Source organism: Rhynchophorus ferrugineus, unplaced genomic scaffold (genome assembly GCF_030347505.1).
Source record: "Rhynchophorus ferrugineus isolate W39M unplaced genomic scaffold, kcgeb_rfMv2 rfM7, whole genome shotgun sequence".
Classification (NCBI taxonomy): domain Eukaryota; kingdom Metazoa; phylum Arthropoda; class Insecta; order Coleoptera; family Curculionidae; genus Rhynchophorus; species Rhynchophorus ferrugineus.
Genome location: NW_027472586.1, coordinates 13,495,714 through 13,520,299, shown reverse-complemented (window position 1 = coordinate 13,520,299; position 24,586 = coordinate 13,495,714). Strand labels below are relative to the sequence as shown.

At 30.3% G+C, this 24,586-nt stretch overlaps 1 protein-coding gene across 2 annotated transcripts in view; it reads right to left on the bottom strand.

Moving 5' to 3' along the window:
* LOC143199935 (uncharacterized) overlaps positions 1–24,586 on the bottom strand; it is a 240,421-nt gene that overhangs the window by 54,559 nt on the left and 161,276 nt on the right. For both annotated transcript variants that reach the window (XM_076410093.1, XM_076410094.1), the window contains exons 3-4: positions 22,500–22,779; positions 4,579–4,801 (exon numbers count right to left, since the gene is read on the bottom strand). In XM_076410093.1, coding sequence (XP_076266208.1) covers positions 4,579–4,801; positions 22,500–22,779 — 503 coding nt within the window. The remainder of the gene's footprint in view (positions 1–4,578; positions 4,802–22,499; positions 22,780–24,586) is intronic.

Genomic DNA, 24,586 nt, shown 5'->3' with positions numbered 1-24,586 from the left:
ATATATTAATCATATATTAATCATATATTATCATAATTTCATAGGATACGATCTACAACCCGCCATAATATTTTACGCCAATAGTTTTTATATAATTTTATGGTAAAAAATTTGAAATGAGGCATTGAACTAGCTGGAAACACATTTGTTTTAAATAATACAATAAACAACTTTGAAATCAATGCAAAATGAATAAAACAATTCTTATAATCGTCAACATTTTTTTTCAAATATATTCATAATTATCATAATTTCATAGGATACGATTTACCAGTCAGCTGTAATATTTTCCGACAATAGTTTTTTATATAATTTTATGGTAAATAATTTGAAATAAGACTTTGAACTAGCTTGAACTACATTTACTTTAAACAATACAATCAATCACTTTGCAATCAATGCAAAATGAATAAACCAATTGTTATAGTCGCCAATATTATTTTTCAAATATATTTATATTTATCATAATTTCATAGGATACGATTTACCAGTCAGCTGTAATATTCTTCGACAATAGTTTTTTATATAATTTTATGGTAAATAATTTGAAATGAGACATTGAACTAGCTTGAACTACATTTATTTCAAATAATACAATAAATAACTTTGAAATCAACGCAAAATGAATAAAACAATTGATATAATCGCCAACATTATTTTTCAAATATATTCATAATTATCATAATTTCATAGGATACGATTTACCAGTCAGCTGTAATATTTTTCGGCAATAGTTTTTTATATAATTTTATGGTAAATAATTTGAAATGAGACTTTAAACTGGCTTGAACTACATTTATTTTAAACAATACAATCAATCACTTTGCAATCAATGCAAAATGAATAAACCAATTGTTATAGTAGCCAACATTATTTTTTAAATATATTCATAATTATCATAATTGTATAGGATACGATTTACCAGTCAGCTGTAATATTCTTCGACAATAGTTTTTTATATAATTTTATGGTAAATAATTTGAAATGAGACATTGAACTAGCTTGAACTACATTTATTTCAAATAATACAATAAATAACTTTGAAATCAATGCAAAATGAATAAAACAATTGATATAATCGCCAACATTATTTTTCAAATATATTCATAATTATCATAATTTCATAGGATACGATTTAGCAGTCAGCTGTAATATTTTTCGACAATAGTTTTTTATATAATTTTATGGTAAATAATTTGAAATGAGACATTGAACTAGCTTGAACTACATTTGTTTCAAATAATACAATAAACAACTTTGAAATCAATGCAAAATGAATAAAACACTTGTTATAGTAGGCAAAATAATTTTTTAAATATATTCAGGATTATCATAATTGTATAGGATACGATTTACCAATCAGCTGTAATATTCTTCGACAATAGTTTTTTATAAAATTTTATGGTAAATAATTTGAAATAAGACTTTGAGTTAACTTGAAATACATTTATTTTAAACAATACAATCAATCAGTTTGCAATCAATGCAAAATGAATAAAACAATTGTTATAGTCGACAACATTACATTTCAAAAATATTAATACCTGTCATAATAACATAAAATGGATTTCAAAAATCTTCTATAATATTCTTGGTTTATAGCTTTTTGTATAATTTTGTAATAAGAAATTGCATCTGTATAAATAGTTATTTTTTATTCGATTATTTGTACTATATTCACCATCAACAACTATACCATGCAGTTCTGGAGTATATATCACCGTCCCCCTGTAACAGTACCACTTCCACAGCGCTACCGTACTTCCTTCACCTTAACCTAATATCCTGTCAATCCTCCCATCGACCACATGTATCAATCGTAAGTTAGAATAAACAACTTTGATTCAATATTCCTTCCAAAAATAGTAGTGAGTGTTCTGACAAATATACACTATATATATATATATATATATATATACGAATGTAATACCTAATGTCTAACTATTTAATTGTATTTTAACTATTCTTTTTATTAAATAAAATATTGTATAACAATTAAATCTAAAACTGAATTATGTTCTACTCTATTATTCAGTTATTGATCCAGTCTATAGGTAACTTACGACTGTATGTCTTAAAGGCCACGTATCAAGTAAAGAATGTAGATCATATGTAAATTTAATATTGAAAAAAAGCAACAGCGTCAGAAATATTACTTTTATTAAATTTCGTGTATTCGACTCGGGTGTGTTTTTAAGGCTGCTATTTATAGAACTGTTGGGATGCGTGTTCTTCCGCTATAAATGTATATTCCCCTTCAATCTAACTTTTATGGCGACCTTAACAATTGGATAAAAATCAACACGGCTTTTAACTTATCCACGTATACTGGAAAATGGTATTTTTTAGTATGTACATTGTCATTTCTATTTTACCGTCGCATAATAAAAATGAACATTTGTCTAAATACAATATGTTATTGCTAATGGTCGTTATAATGTTGAGAATAACAATTTATTCTTATGGGTGCCATCTGTTGGTTGTAAAATTAATCAAATGGGGCTTAACAATATCACGCCTTAATAAATCCGGCTGACAATTGAAAGCTACCGTGATTTTAATGAAAAAGAGAATTATTGTAGAATATAAATATTTCATAGTAGAAAAATAGAATAAAAAAAGGAAACATAGTAGAAATTAGTCTAAATATGCAAGAAGATTGTGACCTATTTGGAAATACATATCCCAACAGTAGGAAAATGCTTAAGGGTTTGAGATGGAAGGAGAAATATTGATTCTATACCCTTTGAGTAAGAATATTAAATATAAACGGTGACACTATCTCTCATATTTAACTTCCTTTACTTCAAATTTTCTGTGATATGTTGTATCCTAAGAAAACTGAAAACAAAAATAATTATGTAATTATCACTGTGGTTTGTATATAAGTTATCAATAATTCAATTGCTAGAACATATTTAGCTCTTCGACAAATTACTGTTATATATAATCCATGCCGTTTAAAACTCGAAACCTTTACGTACCAGCTGCAATATATATCATATATGAAAACACTTGTCTTATATAAACTGTATTATAGTTGAGGTTTAGTTTTATAGCGATGTTGCCAGTTTGTAGCTGTTGTTCGGTTAAGCACACATCACCATAAATATAACAACATTTTTGATGATTCTGCGCATTATATCTTCATTTTTGAGAATAAAACGACAACTATAACCAAGATAACGACTGGATCTCAATCTGAAAATGTAATAATTTTGACTGGCTGACCTTTAGATCAAATGGATATAGGTGCTCATTAAATACTTGAGATATACGACTTTGAAGCCTATTATAACAATAAGAAAAAACTGAAACTACTTATTCCTAACATTCTGTTCTATTAACGTTCTGTTGAATCAATATTCAACTATCAGGCAAAAATAATAATGCGATTATTATACTCGTCAAAATTATTCTTCTAAAATATTAATAATTCTCATAATTTCATAGGATAAGATTAACCAATTCTCTATAATATTCTAAAGTTTTTTATACTATTATGTAATAAATAAATTGAAATATAAACATCTAGTTTGTTTTAATTGATTAACAACTGGTGTATGACTTATTTTTACAGATTTCTGTCCTCTTTACTCTATCTATTAGGCCAAGTCCACGGCCTACCATAGTAAAACACATTTTTTGCCAAAATTAGTTTTTTTTATTCAACATAATTCCCTTCAAGGGTGATACACTGATTATAGCAACCCTACAACATTTAGATACCATATTTGTAGTACGATTAGTCCTTTGCTTCAAAGTAGGCCTCAGTTTCGACGATCACCTCTTCATTCGACGAAAATGTCTTCTCAGCGAGAATTCTTTTGAGATCTGAAAACAGGAAATAGTCTGTATATAAATAGCTGGGGCCAGATCTGCAGATGAGAGTGAATGAGGAAGCAATTTGAAGCCCAGTTCATAAATTTTTGCCATCGTTTCACTGACTTGTGACACGATGCATTGTCTTGGTGAAACAGCACTTTCTCTTTCTGCCAATGCGGCCGTTTTCGGTAATTTCGTCCTGCAAAGGGTCCAGTAACGCTATGTAATAATCGATAGTGCTTCCTATTTCAAGGTGGTTAATGAAAATGAGTTAGTGTTAGTGAGTAGGGATTGCTGCGATGAAGCTCTACCGACTGTCTATTTTTATTTATAAACCTATTTTGTAAATCTAAAATTTATAAACCTGGAAACAGGATCTCTGAATTCAAACAGGCTAAAAGTTGAGGTCAACACACGAAAAAGTTCACTTTACTCAGTTTGTTTCCGGGTAACTAACGAAAAAGGACTTTCTGTAGAAGTGTTTGAAAACACTTCCGATAATCCAATAGAACATATATTTCAAAATATTTTGTATGCATCAATATTGGCTCATTGGTCACACTACTACCACGAAATATCTTTAGCGGCATCACTTGTTTGTATGTTATCTCAGAGATGGCTCTAGGATATAGAAAGTAATGAACAATATATCGAGTCTCTTCAATCTTCTTCATTTTTATGCTTATATGAATTAAATTCTTTGAAATATGTGCAAATATTAAATCATATATCAAATTGTAATTTGGTACTCACTTTTCCAGTCCAATAAAGGCTTCTGGATCAATGCTGGTGATTTTGTTCTCGTAGAGAGTGAGAATCTCCAGCGTATCCAATCCCTGGAAGGCCTTGGCGTGCAGACTGTTGATCTTGTTGTGGTTCATGTTAAGGATTAGGAGGTGATGCAGATTTTTGTAAGCGGCCGATGGCACTTGCGTCAAACTATTCTGAGATACATCCAACTGCGTCAACATTTTCCCTGTAACAATGAAATAATTAAGAATAATTAAATAAACGATTAGTAATAACTTTACGAGCACTTGATGTAATTTCTATTACCAGACAGTTATGGTTAATTTGAAATATTAAGAGGTTTGAAATAAATCTCAAGTTATTTATTTTCAAACCTTTAAACTCTATTTTCCTTTTTTAGAACCTTTTATTCAGTTTTCAAATCGCTTGTATCGATATCTACTTACACAAAATTCCCTCAGTCAACTCACGAAGATGTCCCTGACATGTTTTTCTTTTAATTTAAGGAATAACGAGAAATCTAATGGAGCTAAATTAGGAAAATAGAACGATTACGGAACGCCGTAACTTGAGTTTTTCGTTTCTAATACATACTAACATGATGACTGTTCCATAGACTATGATGAACTTCATTTATTGTTTAAAACAATTCAATCAACAATTTGATCGGGCGAAAAAACGTTGTAATTGATAAAACGAATTTTTTTAGGTTCTACTATAATTTGACAAATGTTAGTATATTATTACTATAAAGTATTCTGAGTACAGAAATAACGTTTCGTTTTAACAAAGTTAAACACCATAAATTTGTTACACTCTTTCTATAAAATGATTTAATAGATAATATAGATATAAATTCATATCGATATGAGAAATGTCGACTTATACGAATATTTGATATTATTCAACTGATGAAGGAAACTGTGGCAGTCTGGACAAGCGAAACATACTCACAAAAATACAGTATATGACCAAGACGATGATCGAACGATGTTATTTTAATTATGTTCTTATGAAAGATAATGTGCCCAAATAATGAGATTTCAGAGATCAGTAATTGATAAAATTCTGTTAAACCAAGTTATGATCCAGCCATGAAGCAAGATGATAAAATATCTAAAAATAAATATACATACGGAACACAAATATAAGAAGAAACAAAAATTATTAAAAATTGAAAAAATGGGATCAAAAAATAAATAAGAGAGAACATAATTTAGAAGAAAATCTGAAAAGGAAACAATAATGGGTGGTAAGCGGAGCTTACTTCATTACATAGTATCTAGGAAGATATTTTAATCCAAAAATATATTGTAAACCACTGTCGATATATAAATGAATTTCCAGGATTGGATTGAACAAGCTGGAAAAATTTATTGTAATTGGTAAAATGAAAACGTGTTAGATATTACACTTTATTATGATTAAAAAATTAATAATAATATAAATATTATTAATTCTTCAGTTATGGGTCACACCCTAACTAAATACCATTGAAAATTCATCCTTATTCGTTCGGTTATCAACAGAACGATAACATGCAAACTCTTTGTAGGTAGATATAGTGAAAGATTGTTGATTGGTTGAGATTGTTGCATTTTACTAGATACAGTGAGCAATCTTTTAAGTGAAGTTTTGGCTTCCAAAAAAAGCTCTATCCACAATGGTTGACGCATTAGTTAACAATGAAACAAAAATAACTTTGAATTTTTGGACACCCCCACTCTCATCCATCGCTCGTGCGTTGGATTCAAGTTCAGTTTAATATGTGGGTCCATCGCCATTATCCTGAATCAAAAAAGGCCAAGAAACGATTATATTTTAATTATTTTCTTATGAAAGATAATATGTCTAAATAATGAAATTTCAGAGATCAGTAAATGATAAAACTCCGTTAAACCAACTCATGATCCAGCCATGAAGCAATATGATAAAATATCTAACGATAAATATAAACCCAGAACACAAACATAAGAAGAAACACAAGAGGAAGAAAGACGCAAATTAGTAGAAAAAAGTTGTTAAAAATTGTCAAGAATGGGCTCAAGAAATAAAGAAGAGACAACAAAATTTAAAAGAAAATCTGAAAAGGAAACATTAAATGGGAAGTAAGTGGAGATTACTTCATTACAAAGTATCTAGGAAGAGATTTTAATCCAAAAATCCATTGCAAACCACTATCGTTATATAAATGAATCTCCAGGAACGGATTGAACAAGGCGGAAAAATGTATTATAATTGCTAAAATAAAAATGTATAAGAGATTTTTTTATCCATTTTAAGGATAAAAAATGAAAAATCAGTCATCAATCGTATCATCAAATATTAGCATTAACAATTCTTCAGCTAGGGGTTACACCCTAACTAAATACCATTGAAAATTCATTCTGATTCGTTCGATAATCAACAGAACGATAACATTCAAACCCCTTATTGGCCCATCACTAATTAACGTTATAATTCCGGTCCTGCAAACGAAACGCCATCATCATTATTAACCGATTTAACTGATAATTTAGATCGAAGAACAAAGGCGGATCGGAATTATTCCTCGTTGCAATTGTTTTCAATCGAACGATCGATAATTGGCCGTTTGTCTGACAGGAACGAAAGGCAAGAGAAACGGCCCGAAGTTACAGCAAAATGTCAATTTTCTTTCACCCCTTTCGGATCACCGGGGCAATAGAGTCCGTAGACAATTCTCATTAAATTTGAGACAGAAGGTCAGGGGTCGGATGGATATAATATCCCTATATGAAGGCTGTTGTTTTCGAAATTATGTATTTCTACTTATTAAAAATGTATTAATTTTCATTAATTAGTGTTATAATTTGGCATTTAACTAAAATGTGGACCTAAATAACACATGGCTGCACCAAAATATCTGACTATTCTCAACATATACTGTTGTATGTGGTGAATGCTTATACATTGTACATTGTACACTTGGGCGTTGGATTCAAATTCAGCTGAAGATGTGAGTCCATTGCCAATATTTTGAATCACAAAGAGGCCAAGACGATGATCGAACGATGGCATTTTAATTATGTTCTTATGAAGGATAATGTATCTAAATAAAGAGATTTCATAGATCAGTAAATGATAAAACTCTGTTAAATCAAGTCATGATCCAGCCATTAAGCAAGAAGATAAAATATCTAAAAATAAATATACATACGGAACAAAAATATAAGAAGAAACACAAGAGGAAGAAAGACCCAAATTAATAGAAAAGAAATTGTTAAAAATTGAAAAGTATGGGATAAAAAAATAAGTAAGAGAAAACATAGTGACATAATCAAAGAACATGTAAAACAAAAAAATATAAAAATATAATCACAGGAATGAAAGGCAAGAGAAACGGCCCGAAGCTACAGCAAAATGTCAATTTTCTTTCACCCCTTTCGGATCACCGGGGCAATAGAGTCCGTAGACAATTCTCATTAAATTTGAGACAGAAGGTCAGGGGTCGGATGGATATAATATCCCTATATGAAGGCTGTTGTTTTCGAAATTATGTATTTCTACTTATTAAAAATGTATTAATTTTCATTAATTAGTGTTATAATTTGGCATTTAACTAAAATGTGGACCTAAATAACACATGGCTGCACCAAAATATCTGACTATTCTCAACATATACTGTTGTATGTGGTGAATGCTTATACATTGTACATTGTACACTTGGGCGTTGGATTCAAATTCAGTTGAAGATGTGGATCCATTACTAATATTCTGAATTAAAGAGAGGCCAAGACGATGATCGAACGATGGCATTTTAATTATGTTCTTATGAAGGATAATGTATCTAAATAAAGAGATTTCATAGATCAGTAAATGATAAAACTCTGTTAAATCAAGTCATGATCCAGCCATTAAGCAAGAAGATAAAATATCTAGAAATAAATATACATACGGAATACAAATATAAGAAAAAGCACAAGAGGAAAAAAGACCCAAATTAATAGAAAAGAAATTGTTAAAAATTGAAAAGTATGGGATAAAAAAATAAGTAAGAGAAAACATAGTGACATAATCAAAGAACATGTAAAACAAAAAAATATAAAAACATAATCACAGGAAGGCAAGAGAAACGGCCCGAAGCTACAGCAAAATGTCGATATTCTTCCACCCCTTTCGGATCACCGGATCACCGGGAGGAAAGGTTTTGAATTAGATAGAAACACAGGTGAATTTGAAAAATGTAATAATTTGATGCTTATAATGTTTGGTCAATATTATTTTTGAAAAATTCATAAAAAGACAAAAATTGTTGTCATAATTTCATGACATACGATTGACCAATATTCTTTAATGTTCGAAATAAGTTAGATTCCTTTGTAGTTTTTTATATTTTTTGTAGTAAATAATTTTTAATGATACAACTAGCCCCATCTACAATCTTTCATAAAATATTAGAGTATGACTTAATTTCTACAATTATTTTCCGCTTTATCTATCTCTGTTAAATGATGAAAACAAAATATATTGAAATATTCTCACCATAGCTTTTGGTTTTGATGATTAGAAAAACGATGAGTTTGATGACTATGAGAGTTTGAAGGTTACAACCCTATTGTTTCCAGGTATTTACGATATCATCATCATGGGAAAAGGCATTTTTCAGAAATCGTTTAAAGATATTGTTTCACTTTGGTTTGTAGATCTTGACTCTATTTGAGCTCGAGCCTAGAAGCAACAAAACTATTTTACTTCAGTTAACTCTTTTATCTATATAATAATCAGCTTAGCGAAAATGTTGCCTTCCTTTGCTAGGAAAACAGGTATACCCGGAGGCCTGAAATTTGGCACGGTTAAAGCTTATATCGAGAAAGAATTTTTGGACCTAATATTTTTGTGTAATATATATTTTCAGAAGTGTAACGAGTTTAGAGTATCAAATAAAAGTATACATGATATTTGTTTACTTTTATGCTATAACTGTAGAATAATAAATGAGGTAATACAGGTTTCTATATTAAAACTAAGAATATATGAATAAAACAATTCTGAAATTGATATTTGACTTTAACAAATATAATTAAACAAATTAAAAATAACTATTAGTTTTCAAAAACTTAGCTCTATAAAGTAAATAATCAAAATAATTGATATGATTCAAAGAATAAAGTCTCATATAATCATATATCTTAAACACCTTAATATTTATCGATGCTTTAAAATGTTCGGCGATACAAAATATAGCAAACCCATATTTATAAATAAACAAACCCAGCGGTTAGCCATGCTGGCTAAGAGTTTAGCTCCCTAAAAAATAAGGTAGGATCAAATCTCGCTAGCGCTAAAGGAGGTTTGAAAAAGTTTCGAATATTTGAAGTCACTAAACAATACAACAGTTTTTGAGCGAGTATACATATAAATTTAAGAAATACATAGATTTGAACAAATATTTTAGACTCCTGCCGACGGGTTGCCAGAGTATTCCCCGTTTCTGTTGTACGTAAATCAACCACGAGCTTAAAATCAAAGTCTGCCAACGTTGTACCGCAAAATATTGACAAGAAATTTTGAATCGGAACACAAATAATTAAATTTTATATTTAAAACAATATTAAAACGGAACGTGAGCAATTGAAACATTATTATACGAAGTTATTTAATTTCAGTAGTGTTATTTAAGAGTTTGTGTTACTTTTGGTTATTCCCGTATCGTTGGAATATCTAAAGATGTATGGCAAGTTTTGGGTCAGAAGCGATTAAGAATAGTATAAATATATGTTTTATATATTTATATAGTTATAAAATAGTTTCATAGAATGTCAGCTCTTTCTTCTGTTCTTTTCTTCTGTTGGTGAGTTTTTAAAAATCCAAAAATAAAATAAATAACTAAAGAACAATGTAATTTTATTTCAAAATGTAGATAAAGAAATTATGCTTTTAATCAGACTAATGTACTTATTGCTTTCGCAATATATATTTCAGGTTAGAGAATAATTTAGGGCAAAAGATAAAGGCTATATGAATACATAAATGAAGCAATAAAAATATGCAGGAGTTAAAATGAAACTGAGTACGTAGTTTGCATTGATAGAACACATTGAACAATAAGAAGATATTATGTATTATTATCACTACATTTGTAAACATTTTAAAGCATTAAAGCATTAAGGCTATATGAATACATAAATGAAGTAATAAAAATATGCAGGAGTTAAAATGAAACTGAGTACGTAGTTTGCATTGATAGAACACATTGAACAATTAGAAGAAATTATGAATTATCATCACTACATTTGTAAACATTTTAAAGCATTAAAGTATTAAGGCTATATGAATACATAAATGAAGTAATAAAAATATGCAGGAGTTAAAATGAAACTGAGTACGTAGTTTGCATTGATAGAACACATTGAACACATTGAAGAAATTATGAATTATTATCGCTACATTTGTAAATATTTTAAAGCGTTAAAGCATTAAGGCTATATGAATACATAAATGAAGTAATAAAAATATGCAGGAGTTAAAATGAAACTGAGTACGTAGTTTGCATTGATAGAACACATTGAACAATTAGAAGAAATTATGAATTATTATCACTACATTTGTAAACATTTTAAAGCATTAAAGCATTAAGGTTATATGAATACATAAATGAAGTAATAAAAATATGCAGGAGTTAAAATGAAACTGAGTACGTAGTTTGCATTGATAGAACACATTGAACAATTAGAAGAAATTATGAATTATTAACACTACATTTGTAAACATTTCAAAGCATCGATAAATATTAAGGTGTTTAAGATATATGATTATATGAGATTTTATTCTTTGAATCATATCAATTATTTTGATTATTTACTTTATAGAGCTAAGTTTTTGAAAACTAATAGTTAACTTAATGATTCCTAAATAAATTCCTTTAATACATATTTTCAAATTACAAAAAAATAATTACATCTTTGTGTTCATTATTTTATATATATATTTGTTAATGTCAAATATCAATTTCATAATTGTTTTATTCATATATTCTTAGTTTTAATATAGAAACCTGTATTACCTCATTTATTATTCCACAGTTTTAGCATAAAAGTAAACAAATATCATGTATACTTTTATTTAATACTCTGAAGTCGTTACACTTCTGAAAATAATCTTGCTTGTATTACTTTGTTATAATATTATGTAGCGATGTAATAAAATACCATTTAAAAAAGGTTAGTGAAGCTTGCAGATATTTTAATAACTTTTATTATAAGGATATTTATTATTTTAACTAATGTAATGCAATACATATATTATCTTATATTTAAAATACTGTGAATATAAGTTTTAGTAATTTATCATTTTTAAATTAGTACTTTTACTATATTATTACAGAAACATGACTAACTTAATTCATTGTGGACAAATTTCGACCACAGGTCGATCAGTGGTTTTATTATTTACCAAAACTAACAAATATGAAATATGAACAATGTTACAGTTTGATCTTCACACCCTGGTACTTAAAACCGGGAACAAACGCCGGCACATCCCGGGAACGTCGAGATATGTAGTAAAATCCCTCAAGTGCATCGTAAATACTCATCAGATGCGCAGTCTTAGCTCCGCTATCGAGCGACGCCGAAGCCACCTCCTGATATTCCCACTCGAAGCACGTCGTCAACGGCGGCGTTGCGCTTTTGATTGGCGACGTTTCGACCGCTAATTGAATCGCACTCGAACATCATCAGACCGTGATTTCACCACGATGGGGAAATCGACCAAAATTGATGGGACGATGCGGATATTGCGAAATTACTCGGCAATATCGCGAAGAAATTCATTTATTTCTCACTGAAATTGGATGGTGCATTTATAGCGGAGGAAGAGTTTTTGATAATTTTTCGTTCAAATTTTCATTTATGTCTCTAAGTTAGTGATTCTCGACTTCTTATTTGCTGCGGGACTACTTTAGTAATCTACTATGAATATAAAAATGTATTGTTGTTCGCTATTTTCGCTCAGAACTTCTTTTTCACAATATCTGTGAAAGTTCAGAGAAAGTTTATATATCAGTAAAATATGGAATAATTGCGAGGAAAATAGTAAAAACAGCAATTTTGTTTTTCGAAATAAAGTGTCACTGTCACCGTCGTCGATAAATTCACCGTCACAAAGAAGCGACATTGTGTCTCGTTGTCAAATTGATACGTTCGGAAATTTGTTTTAAAAGGCATTAAAATACAGTAACGATGGAATATTGATTTAGCAAAAATATTCAAAACTAGCATTCGATAGAATGATCAACTGCCATAATATCGTCATCAGAAGTGTTTATTGTTATTGTCGGAGAAAACACTTGTGCACTCGAGACTTGCCTACAATCAATAAACATTTTCTTGCGACATTTGCAGATTTTACTGCAATTTTAGTCATTGGAAACAGCAACACTGAGTCAACCGAAAAGTTACAAACATCTGTTGCCGAAATGCAATGCCAGACAAAAAAAATAGCATATCAAAATAAATCAGTGCATTTCATTAACAAAATAATCAAGCACACGCTAGTGCCAGATATATTTGTATATATTAATATATTGATCAGCAAGTAGTCCCGTATGGAAATACAGTCAAATATCTTGGAATTAATTACCCTTAGATAGAAGCCATATGTTAAAAAATTTGAAGAAATCAAACAAATACTGGTTAATAGGTAGTAATTTAGCACTGCCAGTATATAAAAAGCTTTTGCTTTACCAAGTCTTGTGGACTCATGATGTTCAATTATGGGGTTGTACCAGACAAATCAATAAAAATATCATACAAAGATCCTAAAACAACGAACTGCTTGGTTTTGTTGGTGCTCCATGATATATTCGTAACCCCAATCTGCATAAGGGTCTGAAGGTAGAAGCTGTCAACAACGTTATCTAGGGTTGGTTATCAAAATAACTTTCATATGAATAGTCACTAATGGAGCAGCATAAATAAACACTGAAAACTGAATGGACTGAGTTTCGTAAAATACATTAAAAACGGACATATGTTAATATTTTTTCGTGCTTTAAAATGTATCAGTCACCTTAGAAAAGAAATTGTAAGCTTTACAGAATGGAAATTAAAACCTACTTTCAAGGGATAGCTCTAAATTAGGAAATTTAAAAATTTTGAAAGTTAAAGCGAACAAACTTCGAGACACGTAAATAATACTCTATGAATTTAGACTTTTTTTAGGTTAATCTGTAAAAGGAGAGAAGGTTAAACATAATCATCGATATGTTTCGAATCGAATCATTCATCATGAGTTTATTTGATCCTTGTTACAACTATTATAATTGAAATTTAAGTGAACAAATTCTCATTGAAAAAATCAACCGAAGCGAAATTACATTTTCACCAACCCGTTATATGAATAGGTAATTAATTTTCAATAAAATCGATAATATATTGTAGGTATATCAAATCAAGATATAGTTTAAATTACAAGCTGTTCATCAAATAGATAGTTCGGCATAATTAATACAAGTGAAGCATCTGCTGGCAATTACGAATATTTGTTATCAATATGTATTCAGATACGCTCGGTCTGACGTGAATCATCGGTTATACTATCCATTATTGCTGATTTATTGGATAATGCTACGTAATATCAATTTGGGAATTAATTCTTATATATGTCTGGTAATGGCACCAATATTTTGATATTACTTGTTTCAAACGATGTGTATAAAATACATATTTTGTGTTTATCAAATAGTAAATAGACAGAATGAGCAACGCTAGTTTTTGCTGTCAGACTCATACATTTTTTTGTATTCTATTTATAAATGTAATCACTTAAACCCTATTGTGATATTTAGAGACTGATAACTATATGTTCGGGATATTACAGTAAATAATACATTGTTACCCAAAATAGATTGTTACCGACGAAATCCACAAAATGATTTTGAATGACCGTAAATTGAAACTGAATGAAACAGTAGACATTCGTGAAACAGAATATCATTCACGAATATTTGGGTATGGAAAAGGGCAAAGTGGGCGTTGCGCGAGCTCACTTTTGACCAAAAACAATGACGAGTTGATGATTGGGAGCAGTGTTTGAAGATGATCAAGCATAATAAACTCGAGTTTGTATCGATATGTGATATTAGATAAAATATGGCTCCATCATTTCACTCTGAAGTCCATTCGACGGTCATCCGAGTGGACTGCACAGGAAGAACCCGCTCCAAAACGTTGGAAAACGCAACAGTCGACTGGAAAGGTTATGGCTTCTGTATTTTGTGATAAGCATGGAGTAATTCTCATTGACCACCTTAAAAATGGAAGGACCATCAACAGCGACTACTACATGCGTTATTGGACCGTTTGAAGAACGAAATCGCCGAAAAACGGCTGCATTTGAAGAAAAAGAAAGTGCTGCTTCGCCAAAACATTGCACCGTGTCAAAAATCCATGAATTGGGCTACGATTTTCTTCCTCATCTACCGTATTCTCCAAATCTGGCCGCCAGCGAATATTTTCTGTTCACAGATCTCAAAAGAATGCTCGCTGGGAAGAGATTTTCGTCGAATGAAAATCTTCTGAAGCAAAGGACAAATCGTACTACAATAATCGTATCGAAAAGTTGGAGGGTCGCTATAATCAGTGTATTGAAGTGTATTCACCCTTGAAGGGAATTATGTTGAATAAAAGAAAATAAATATTTCCAAAAAAAAATATTTTTTACTATATTATGCCAGGGACTTTTCAATTGACCTGTTACAGAAAGAATATAATTTGAAATATTAGTCGTCCAAAACAGTAATGGTTTACCTTAGTCCTACTCTTGACGAAAGTTGATGACTGAATAATTTAGGACTTGTGAAAAATTTTACTGTAGTTTTAACTAGTAAAACCTTTAACACATATCCCACAGATCTAAGAATAGAAATATAACTGGAAGTTGAAACCGTCTGATATAAATAACAGCTAGAATTCGTATTTATTACCGCTATAATATTGAATTTGATTCCTGTTGCAATAAAGGCTCCGTCTATAGACCGAACATCTTTATTGGATTTAGAGGATGACGTCTATGATACGATTCGCATTCTAATTTGACAAGAAAAGAGGATTTTATTAGATATCCCGTCGTCCTCGAAACTTTAAAATTACGAACTGGCATCGCTGAAAAATGCTGGCATCCAAACGATGGAAGGTAGATTTATATTCACTTTCTTCCATGCCCTATTTCGTTGCTTTAATATGAATATTTTATGTAGATAGACATGCACATATGTATATATCTAACAGTAGAAAGGATAAATCAAATTTGCCTTGATTATCGCTGTCATTCGTAGGTTGAAAACTTCATAGTTTAGGACGAAATATTGTAAGTGTTAAATTCAAGCATATTGCTCAAGGAGGTTATCACATTTTCAATTCAGTTGAAATTTATTGGCAACAATAGTTTTTTATGGAGAAATCGGTGAACATACATAAAAAATATACACAGTCGAACGTAAAACCTACTCCTTATTTGAAGTCAGAAAAAATAAAGCAAATCTAACGGAATCAAGTACTCAAGTAAAAGAGCATGACTCGAAATTTATTGTCTAACATTATAGCACTTTATAGCAGAACTCTTTGTTTATTATACAGGTACGGAAACCAGATCACCATGGCAAGTTTCACAATTGAGCAATAAACTCCAATAATAAAACTTTGTTTTAAGTAAATAAAAAAATTATATATGGAATAACGCCAACCTACACAAAGTTCTTCAGATACCAAATAGTAATGTATCCACAAAAAGTAGTAAAAGTAATTGATCCGTCCCCTGTCAGTGATGTTAAAAATATGTTTTTGAGCAATCGAAGCTAAAATAGATGACCGGTGGATGATGAGGAATTACTATAAGGATCTATAAAACTAATAATTACTAGTAAATTATAGTTCTTGGCAAACACATTTTGAAAATATGGAATTTGACGATGTGTACCATTATTACAACCAACAAATGCATATAATAGCAATCGTTTCCTAGTTAACTAATGTGTTTGTGTCGTCCAACAAAGAACTGGTGAATCATGCCATAGCTAATTATTATAATTTAAAAACTTTACTTGAAACTTTAAAATTACGAACTGACATCGCTGAAAAATGCTGGCATCCAAACGATGGAAGTTAGATTTATATTCACTTTCTTCCCTGTCTTATTTCGTTGCGGATTTCAAGGAGGTTATGACATTTTCCATTCAGTTGACATTTATTGGCAAAAATAGTTTTTTATGGGGAAATCAGTGAACATACATAAAAAAAATATACACAGTCGAACGTAAAACCTACTCCTTATTTGAAGTCAGAAAAAATAAAGCAAATCTAACGGAATTAAGTACTTAAGTAAAAGATCATGATCCAAAATTTATTGTCTAATATTACCACTTTATAGCAGAACTCTTTGTTTACTATACAGGTACTGAAACCAAATCACCATGGCAAGTTTCACAATTGAGCAATAAACTCGAATAATAAAACTTAGTTATAAGTAATTTAAAAAAAATGATATATCCAATAACGCCAACCTACACAAAGTTCTTCAGATACCAAATAGTAATGTATCCACAAAAAGTAAAGTAAAATAGTTGACTGGTGGATGATGAGTAATTACTATAAGGATCTATAAAACTAATAATTACTAGTAAATTATAGTTTTTGGCAAACATATTTTGAAAATATGGAATTTGACAATGTGTACCATTATTACAACCAATAAATGCGTATAATAGCAATCGCTTCCCACTTAACTAATGTGTTTTTGTCGTCCGACAAAGAACTGGTGAATCATGCCATAGCTAAATATTATGATTTAAAAACTTTACTTGAAACTTTAAAATTACGAACTGACATCGCTGAAAAATGCTGGCATCCAAACGATGGAAGGTAGATTTATATTCACTTTCTTCCCTGTCCTATTTCGTTGCGGATTTTAAGGAGGTTATCACATTTTCCATTCAGTTGACATTTATTGGCAAAAATAGTTTTTTATGGAGAAATCAGTGAACATACATAAAAAAAATATACACAGTCGAACGTAAAACCTACTCCTTATTTGAAGTCAGAAAAAATAAAGCAAATCTAACGGAATTAAGTACTTAAGTAAAAGATCATGATCCAAAATTTATTGTCTAATATTACCACTTTATAGCAGAACTCCTTGTTTATTATACAGGTACTGAAACCAAATCACCATGGCAAGTTTCACAATTGAGCAATAAACTCGAATAATAAAACTTTGTTATAAGTAATTAAGAAAAAATGATATATGCAATAACGCCAACCTACACAAAGTTCTTCAGATACCAAATAGCAATGTATCCACAAAAAGTAGTAAAAGTAATTGTTCCGTCCCCTGTCAGTGATGTTAAAAATAGTTGACCGGTGGATGATGAGGAATTACTATAAGGATCTATAAAACTAATAATTACTAGTAAATTATAGTTCTTGGCAAACACATTTTGAAAATATGGAATTTGACGATGTGTACCATTATTACAACCAATAAATGCGTATAATAGCAATCGTTTCCTAGTTAACTAATGTGTTTTTGTCGTCCAACAAAGAACTGGTGAATCATGCCCTAGCTAATTATTATAACTTAAAAACTTTACTTGAAACTTTAAAATTACGAACTGACATCGCTGAAAAATGCTGGCATCCAAACGATGGAAGTTAGATTTATATTCACTTTCTTCCCTGCTCTATTTCGTTGCTTTAATATGAATATTTTATGTAGATAGACATGCACATATATATATATCTAACAGTAGAAAAGATAAATCAAATTTTCCTTGATTATCGCTGTCATTCGCTGTCATTAGGTTATAAACTTCATAGTTTAGAACGAAATATTGTAAGTAATAAATTCAAGGATTCTGAGGAGGTTATCACATTTTCCATTAAGTTGACATTTATTGGCAAAAATAGTTTTTAGGGGCTATTTTCGAGGTAGTATTTTTCGAAACGAATTTATTCATATAAATATCTAGCCGTAAATGATGACGATTGGCTACTTTTCTGTGGTAGAAACTGGACCGGTATATTCACAAGCCCTAATTTTAATAACGGTATGTTTAATTGGACATTATAATATGTATCGATGGTGTTACGGTCCCTAATGTAATTATACTTCAGTAAAAACTCCAAATAAGTTGTCCGTTTTAATTTCAAGGCAGAAAATGTGTATTAAATTACATCAAATTACTAGGTCGGGTAATTTGAACACCAGTAATTTATTCACCGTAATAATCATATTCCTCACTAGAATATTATTTATTATTCCTTTAAGTTCCTTTAATTATGTCGAAAGTCTAACTAATTTAATATTGAGGTAAATATTGTAAAAAATAAGCATATAAGGTTAGGTTTCATTTGTTTTCTTTATTGTATATATGAGTGCCTAGTAATGTTGTTCTTTATTCAGTTGCCAAATGATATAGACAAGTATATTCAATATAATGTGACTGGTTTAGTCGTACAAGTGAGCAAATGTGGACTCAATATATGTTTCTGCAAAATTTGAGTAACAACTAGACAGAAGAAAATAAGCTTCTAACTGAACTAACTGAATATTAACTAATGTTCATTACTGAACAACCATATCTTCTCAAAATATTAAGAAAAATGTTAACTAATTCCAAGCCTTCAACAAGCCTCAATCAAATCCTGTCATGGATAGATTACGAAAAGCCAATATGAAATATCTGGTTTCTTGTACATCAAATAGTTTAAGGCGCTATACTTCACTAGTTTACGATTGAGTTACACATATTTGATTCAACAATGTAATGTTATTAATTTTTTACAGCATGATATGTGTATTATTACAAATAGAAGATTGAAGCATTATTTACGTACAGACAATGTATGAACCAAAATATGGTCACTGAAGTCGTGTAAAGTAAAAGAAACTAAGCAGAGATACGGTTTAAGAATTCATAGGGGAACCTAATATGTTAAACTAAAAACAGAGATTATGTGAACTATTTGCGTTGTTGCAGTATTAGTACCGTAGCTACAAATGCTTATAAGATTGTAAGGCTATTATTGAAATAAACTTTAAAATTACAATTTGCGCATATTATTTATCCAAGTATTACAGGGTAATTTGACACAATCCTAGCTACACCTTTCCGCTGTACAAAGCTGCTTAAAGTTTCAGTTTAACATCCGTCATTAAAGGCATATATTTAATTATGTAAAATGACTATTTCACTTGATTGAATCCGTATCTTCAAAAAATCATCATAAAATTTTTCAGTAGGTCTGCTATCGATACAATTGTATCTTAACAAAAATAGGGCACTTGATTTCAATAATACTATTCTTAAAGTTCTTCATTAATCTACCAGATTTCATGGTTTTTTCAAAAATTATTATTCGAGTTACGGTCACACAGTATAGTTATTATTGACGAATTGACTCTGGAAAATTTTCGGTTATTTGCCTTGATAAATCCCAGTTCGATTTTTTCATTTAACTTCTCTCTCCGTTGGTTGCACATAACCAATTTTTTATCCTTATTTTTAACTAAAAAACTCAAATGTTTGAATGGGTATATGATAGTTATTGAACGGTAAGTGACGTCAATGTTTCGTAGAGCTTCTGATTGGTGTTTAACTTAACATGGGGAATTTTGAAATTTTGTGTTTCTATTTCTGGTAAAATTTTAATAACGCCTTTTCCTATTTTAAAAGTCTTTCAATATGTTTATCGTCCAAAGCAATTTCAATTTCTTTTTAGAAATCGCCATAAGTGTAACAAAAAGGAATAAATTAATTCTAACAGACTTAAACACTCGCCACTATAAACATATATTAATTTCTTGTGAGCCTAGTCTGCATTTTCTTTTTTGGCAACTAAATAAGCAGAAATGATCAAAAATATGACGAATGTGACCATCTAGAATTTCTATTGGTATAGCGCAATAATATTTTAATTAGAATGATGTTACATTTATATCTAGGATTTTCTATATATTGACATCTTTTAGACGCGTATTATAGCGTCATTAAATGAGTATTATTTGACATATGCGACTCTAAAACTGTTTATTATGGAATAGCTGAAATTACTTTTTCGTCACCTTCACCTCTTTTTTACTACTTTTTCTAATATCCACAAAACAGAGAAACGTGCAAGTAGAAGGATAAGAATTTTAATAAACTTTTTTGATTGCTTTCAAATTTTCTGAAATGCAACGTAAACAATCCTTTATTACGAGAACTGTACGAGCAATAATGAAAAGTTATCTAATCCGGTTGTTAATTCAGTAACATTAATTATTCTGGTTTCCATTTTGGTTTCATTAATTTACTACCACCATAACTATTGATTATTTTTTATTATCCGGGACATTCCCTATCAGTCACGTTAAAATTACATTTTTGAGCAATCGAAGGTAAAATAGATGACTGGTGGTAAAATAACGACGAGTAAATTATAGTTCTTGACAAACACATTTTGAAAATATGGAATTTGACGACCATTATTATGACCAATAAATGCGTATAATAACAATCATTTCCTGGTTAATTAATGTGTATCCTCAACAAAGAACTAATTGATCACGCCATAGCCAATTATGAAAACTTAAAATCCGGAAATATTAGTCCATTTTTCTTAAAAATACTGACCACTGTCATAAAATAAATATGCACCCAGAGAAACCACCAGATCTTGATCGAATAATAAGGTACATGTTAAATTAACTGTCTTGAAAAGCCATAATCACTTTGGATTCAGAAGATAATACACTATAATCGACCAGATCCATAAAATAACAAACGATTTCTGAAGAAAAGCAACTGCTTTGCGGTTTTTCTACGCGCAACACAAACTTTCGATAAACTTTGCCACAAAGGCTTCATATTTAGACTAAGCAAAATAATCCCAAAATAGTATATGAAGATATTAATTGAAAATTAAACAACCACCTGAATTTTCTGAATGAACAAAAATAATAACAAGAATGTTCTAAGGGAGCGCTTTTGGACTTATCCACTATATATACAATATTAACGATACGGCGATTTTCGACAAATGGATCAATATTTTAGTACTGCATAAGAACCAAGAGGCGTCAAGACAGTGGCAAAATAATAGACTGGACCAAGCAATTGCGAATAAAACTATATTAGCCCCTATTAACATAAAATTTACCAGCAAAAGACTAAGATATCCAGCAGTCTTCAACTTAAATGGTATTACTAAAACGTACGAGAAAAGTGAAATATTTTAGTATACAGTTGTAAAGTACGCAATTGGCAAACACTGCCATGAAAATAAAATATAGGGGGCTATATAGGATTCTTGGAAGAAATTCCACAATTTCAGTACAATAATGGACCTTAGTGCTTAGATGGGGCCTTCTTAATATCGGGTTTATTTTTTATAATAGTATTACAGTGCTTAATAATAGGCAACAAAAACACACCTACAAAGTTCTCCTTCCACCCAACGAAGATAAGTAATTTCTAGAATTATTTTTACTTTAATATCAGTATCGAAAGTACATCAAGTCAAATGAGTGATAACAATATTGAGGATTGAGATTTCATTCAGTAATTGTAATAGTCGTTAATTTAATTGAAACAGAATTTCATCGTATTTCGATCCACAGAACTTATTTACTCGTTGTAAAACTTCTACATTTCGATTTATTCGAACGTACGAATTCCTAACTCCTGTAGTCAAAGGAAGGACAAAAGCTTCGCTGGCAAACACAAATTTAGGCGGCACCCCCATATCAGTTACAGAACCTTTTTCAGCTACTAAATAGACAAAATCCATCGTCCTCGCAGTGTACTAAGAGGGAACTAACTTAAAAATTGGTTAGAATAAATTAATGTTTGGTCTGGAAGACCAGTTCGTGTATAAAATTAAATTAAAAAAATTATATTCAGGAAGATGACCTTCAGTGAAACTTACCTATCGAACTAAGTGAAGCTTCCTCTACCACCGACAAACTACTGTTGTGTATCGTGAGATGGTGAATGTCCAGGCCGAGGAACACGAAGCCGGGTAGTTTGCGCAGGTTATTGTGCCGCAATTTCAAGTAGAAGATGACTAGGGACTTGCCTTTGAGGGCACTCATAGCCTCGGTTATGTGTTGCTGATCGGTGAACTCGCAAAGGATGTCCAAACCGTTCTTCTTCACTTGACAGCTGCATGGTGATATTTCTGACCGTGGAGGACATTGTTGTTGAACCTAAAATAAATCAAGAACATGTCTTAATAAAATACGTCAATATGTTTAGTTCACTAACCGACATCAAAAAATAAAAAACTCACTAAAAAGTAAAAAATAATCAAATTACACTCGAATTCATATTGTATTAATATAATATTGTAAATAGATAAATAGGTTTAGGCTGGTATTAAGCTAAATTGTGTGTAAATAGTAGAATATAAAATATGTGTAGTAGATAGGCTAAATATGGCTATTGTTTATTTTTATTTAGTTATTACAACGGTATTTTATACTATTAACGGATTATTTAAAAACGTTTTTTTTATGTTAACAATCGAAGTTTGCTTATTTTTTAATTTTTAGTGAGTTTCTTATTTATTTCTTGAAGTTTTTTCCAATTTACTTGTTAAATTATGCAGTTATTTTACTAAGTATTATGGGTAGGCCAGGTAAAGGTGCAGCCTGTATGAAGAAAAATAGGAATAAAGAAACAACGATTGAATATAAAGAACGATTAGGGGCGGTTTGGCTAATGTTCTAACCAAACTATAACAACAAAAAGCCGTTGCCACCGCCGGGAATCGAACCCACGATCTCCGCGTGTGACCTCAACGCTCTAACCACTATACAAAACAAGCAGTTGCCTACAATATTTCTAAGGCTTCTCATATCATATGGTTAGAGCTTAAAAATCAAACTGAACGGCTTTTGCATTGAACGACTTTGGTAAGCAAGCCCTTATTAAGAACTCCCAAAACCTTAACCCCCTGAGGATTATAGAGGTCTGATCGGTTTGTACGTCCACATAGTATATAAAAATTATCCTTCTTAAAAATAAACCTCCTATCCGTTAAGAAGTTGCCTTCCGTCACATCAACTCAGCAATAACATTATATACAAATATCTGATAATTTTTGATAAAAAATAGGTGAAAATATTGTACGTGCCTTTGAAATTTGAGGGTTTCCCTCGATTTCCCCAGATTACACTATCAGATCATGACTTGGTTCCAATGGAACCACCTAGGAAGTGCATTCTTTCGATTAAAAAAATAATATTGAAAATCGATCCATAATTTATGGAGAAATCGGTGAACATATATAAAAAATATATGCAGTCGAACGTAAAACCTACTCCTTTTTTGAAGTCAGAAAAAATAGAGCAAATATAGCGGAATCAAGTACTCAAGTAAAAGGGCATGACTCAAAATTTATTGTATAATATTACCACTTTATAGCAGAATTCTTTGTTTATTATACAGGTACTGAAACCAAATCACTATGGCAAGTTTCACAATTGAGCAATAAACTTGAATAATAAAACTTTGTTATAAGTAATTAAAAAAAATGATATATGGAATAACGCCAACCTTCACAAAGTTCTTCAGATACCAAATAGTAATGTATCCACAAAAAGTAGTAAAAGTAATTGATCCGTACTTTTTTAATAGCAAGTACCACAGGACTATAATTATCTATGTCTCTTGATCTAAATCGAACAATAGAGACGCTAACTATTTGTGGTTCCAACAGTAAGTCGATTTTTAATAATAAAATCGAGTTTATGTATACTTTTATTGTATTCTATTGCTTTCAATTGCACAGTTTGAAGGAAAACTATTATGATGCCAGTGTATTCGCTTTGAATAGATTAGGAAAAAAAATTAAATTATTAAAAACCACATCCTGTATTCCAATGCTGTGAAAGCTAAGCATTTAAAATGATTTGAAAGGTTAAAAGGAATACCGTCAGATTAGAAATCAATTTATATTTTAAAAATCTGCAATATGTATGATATTTTCGCTGGGTTATTTTCGCACATTTG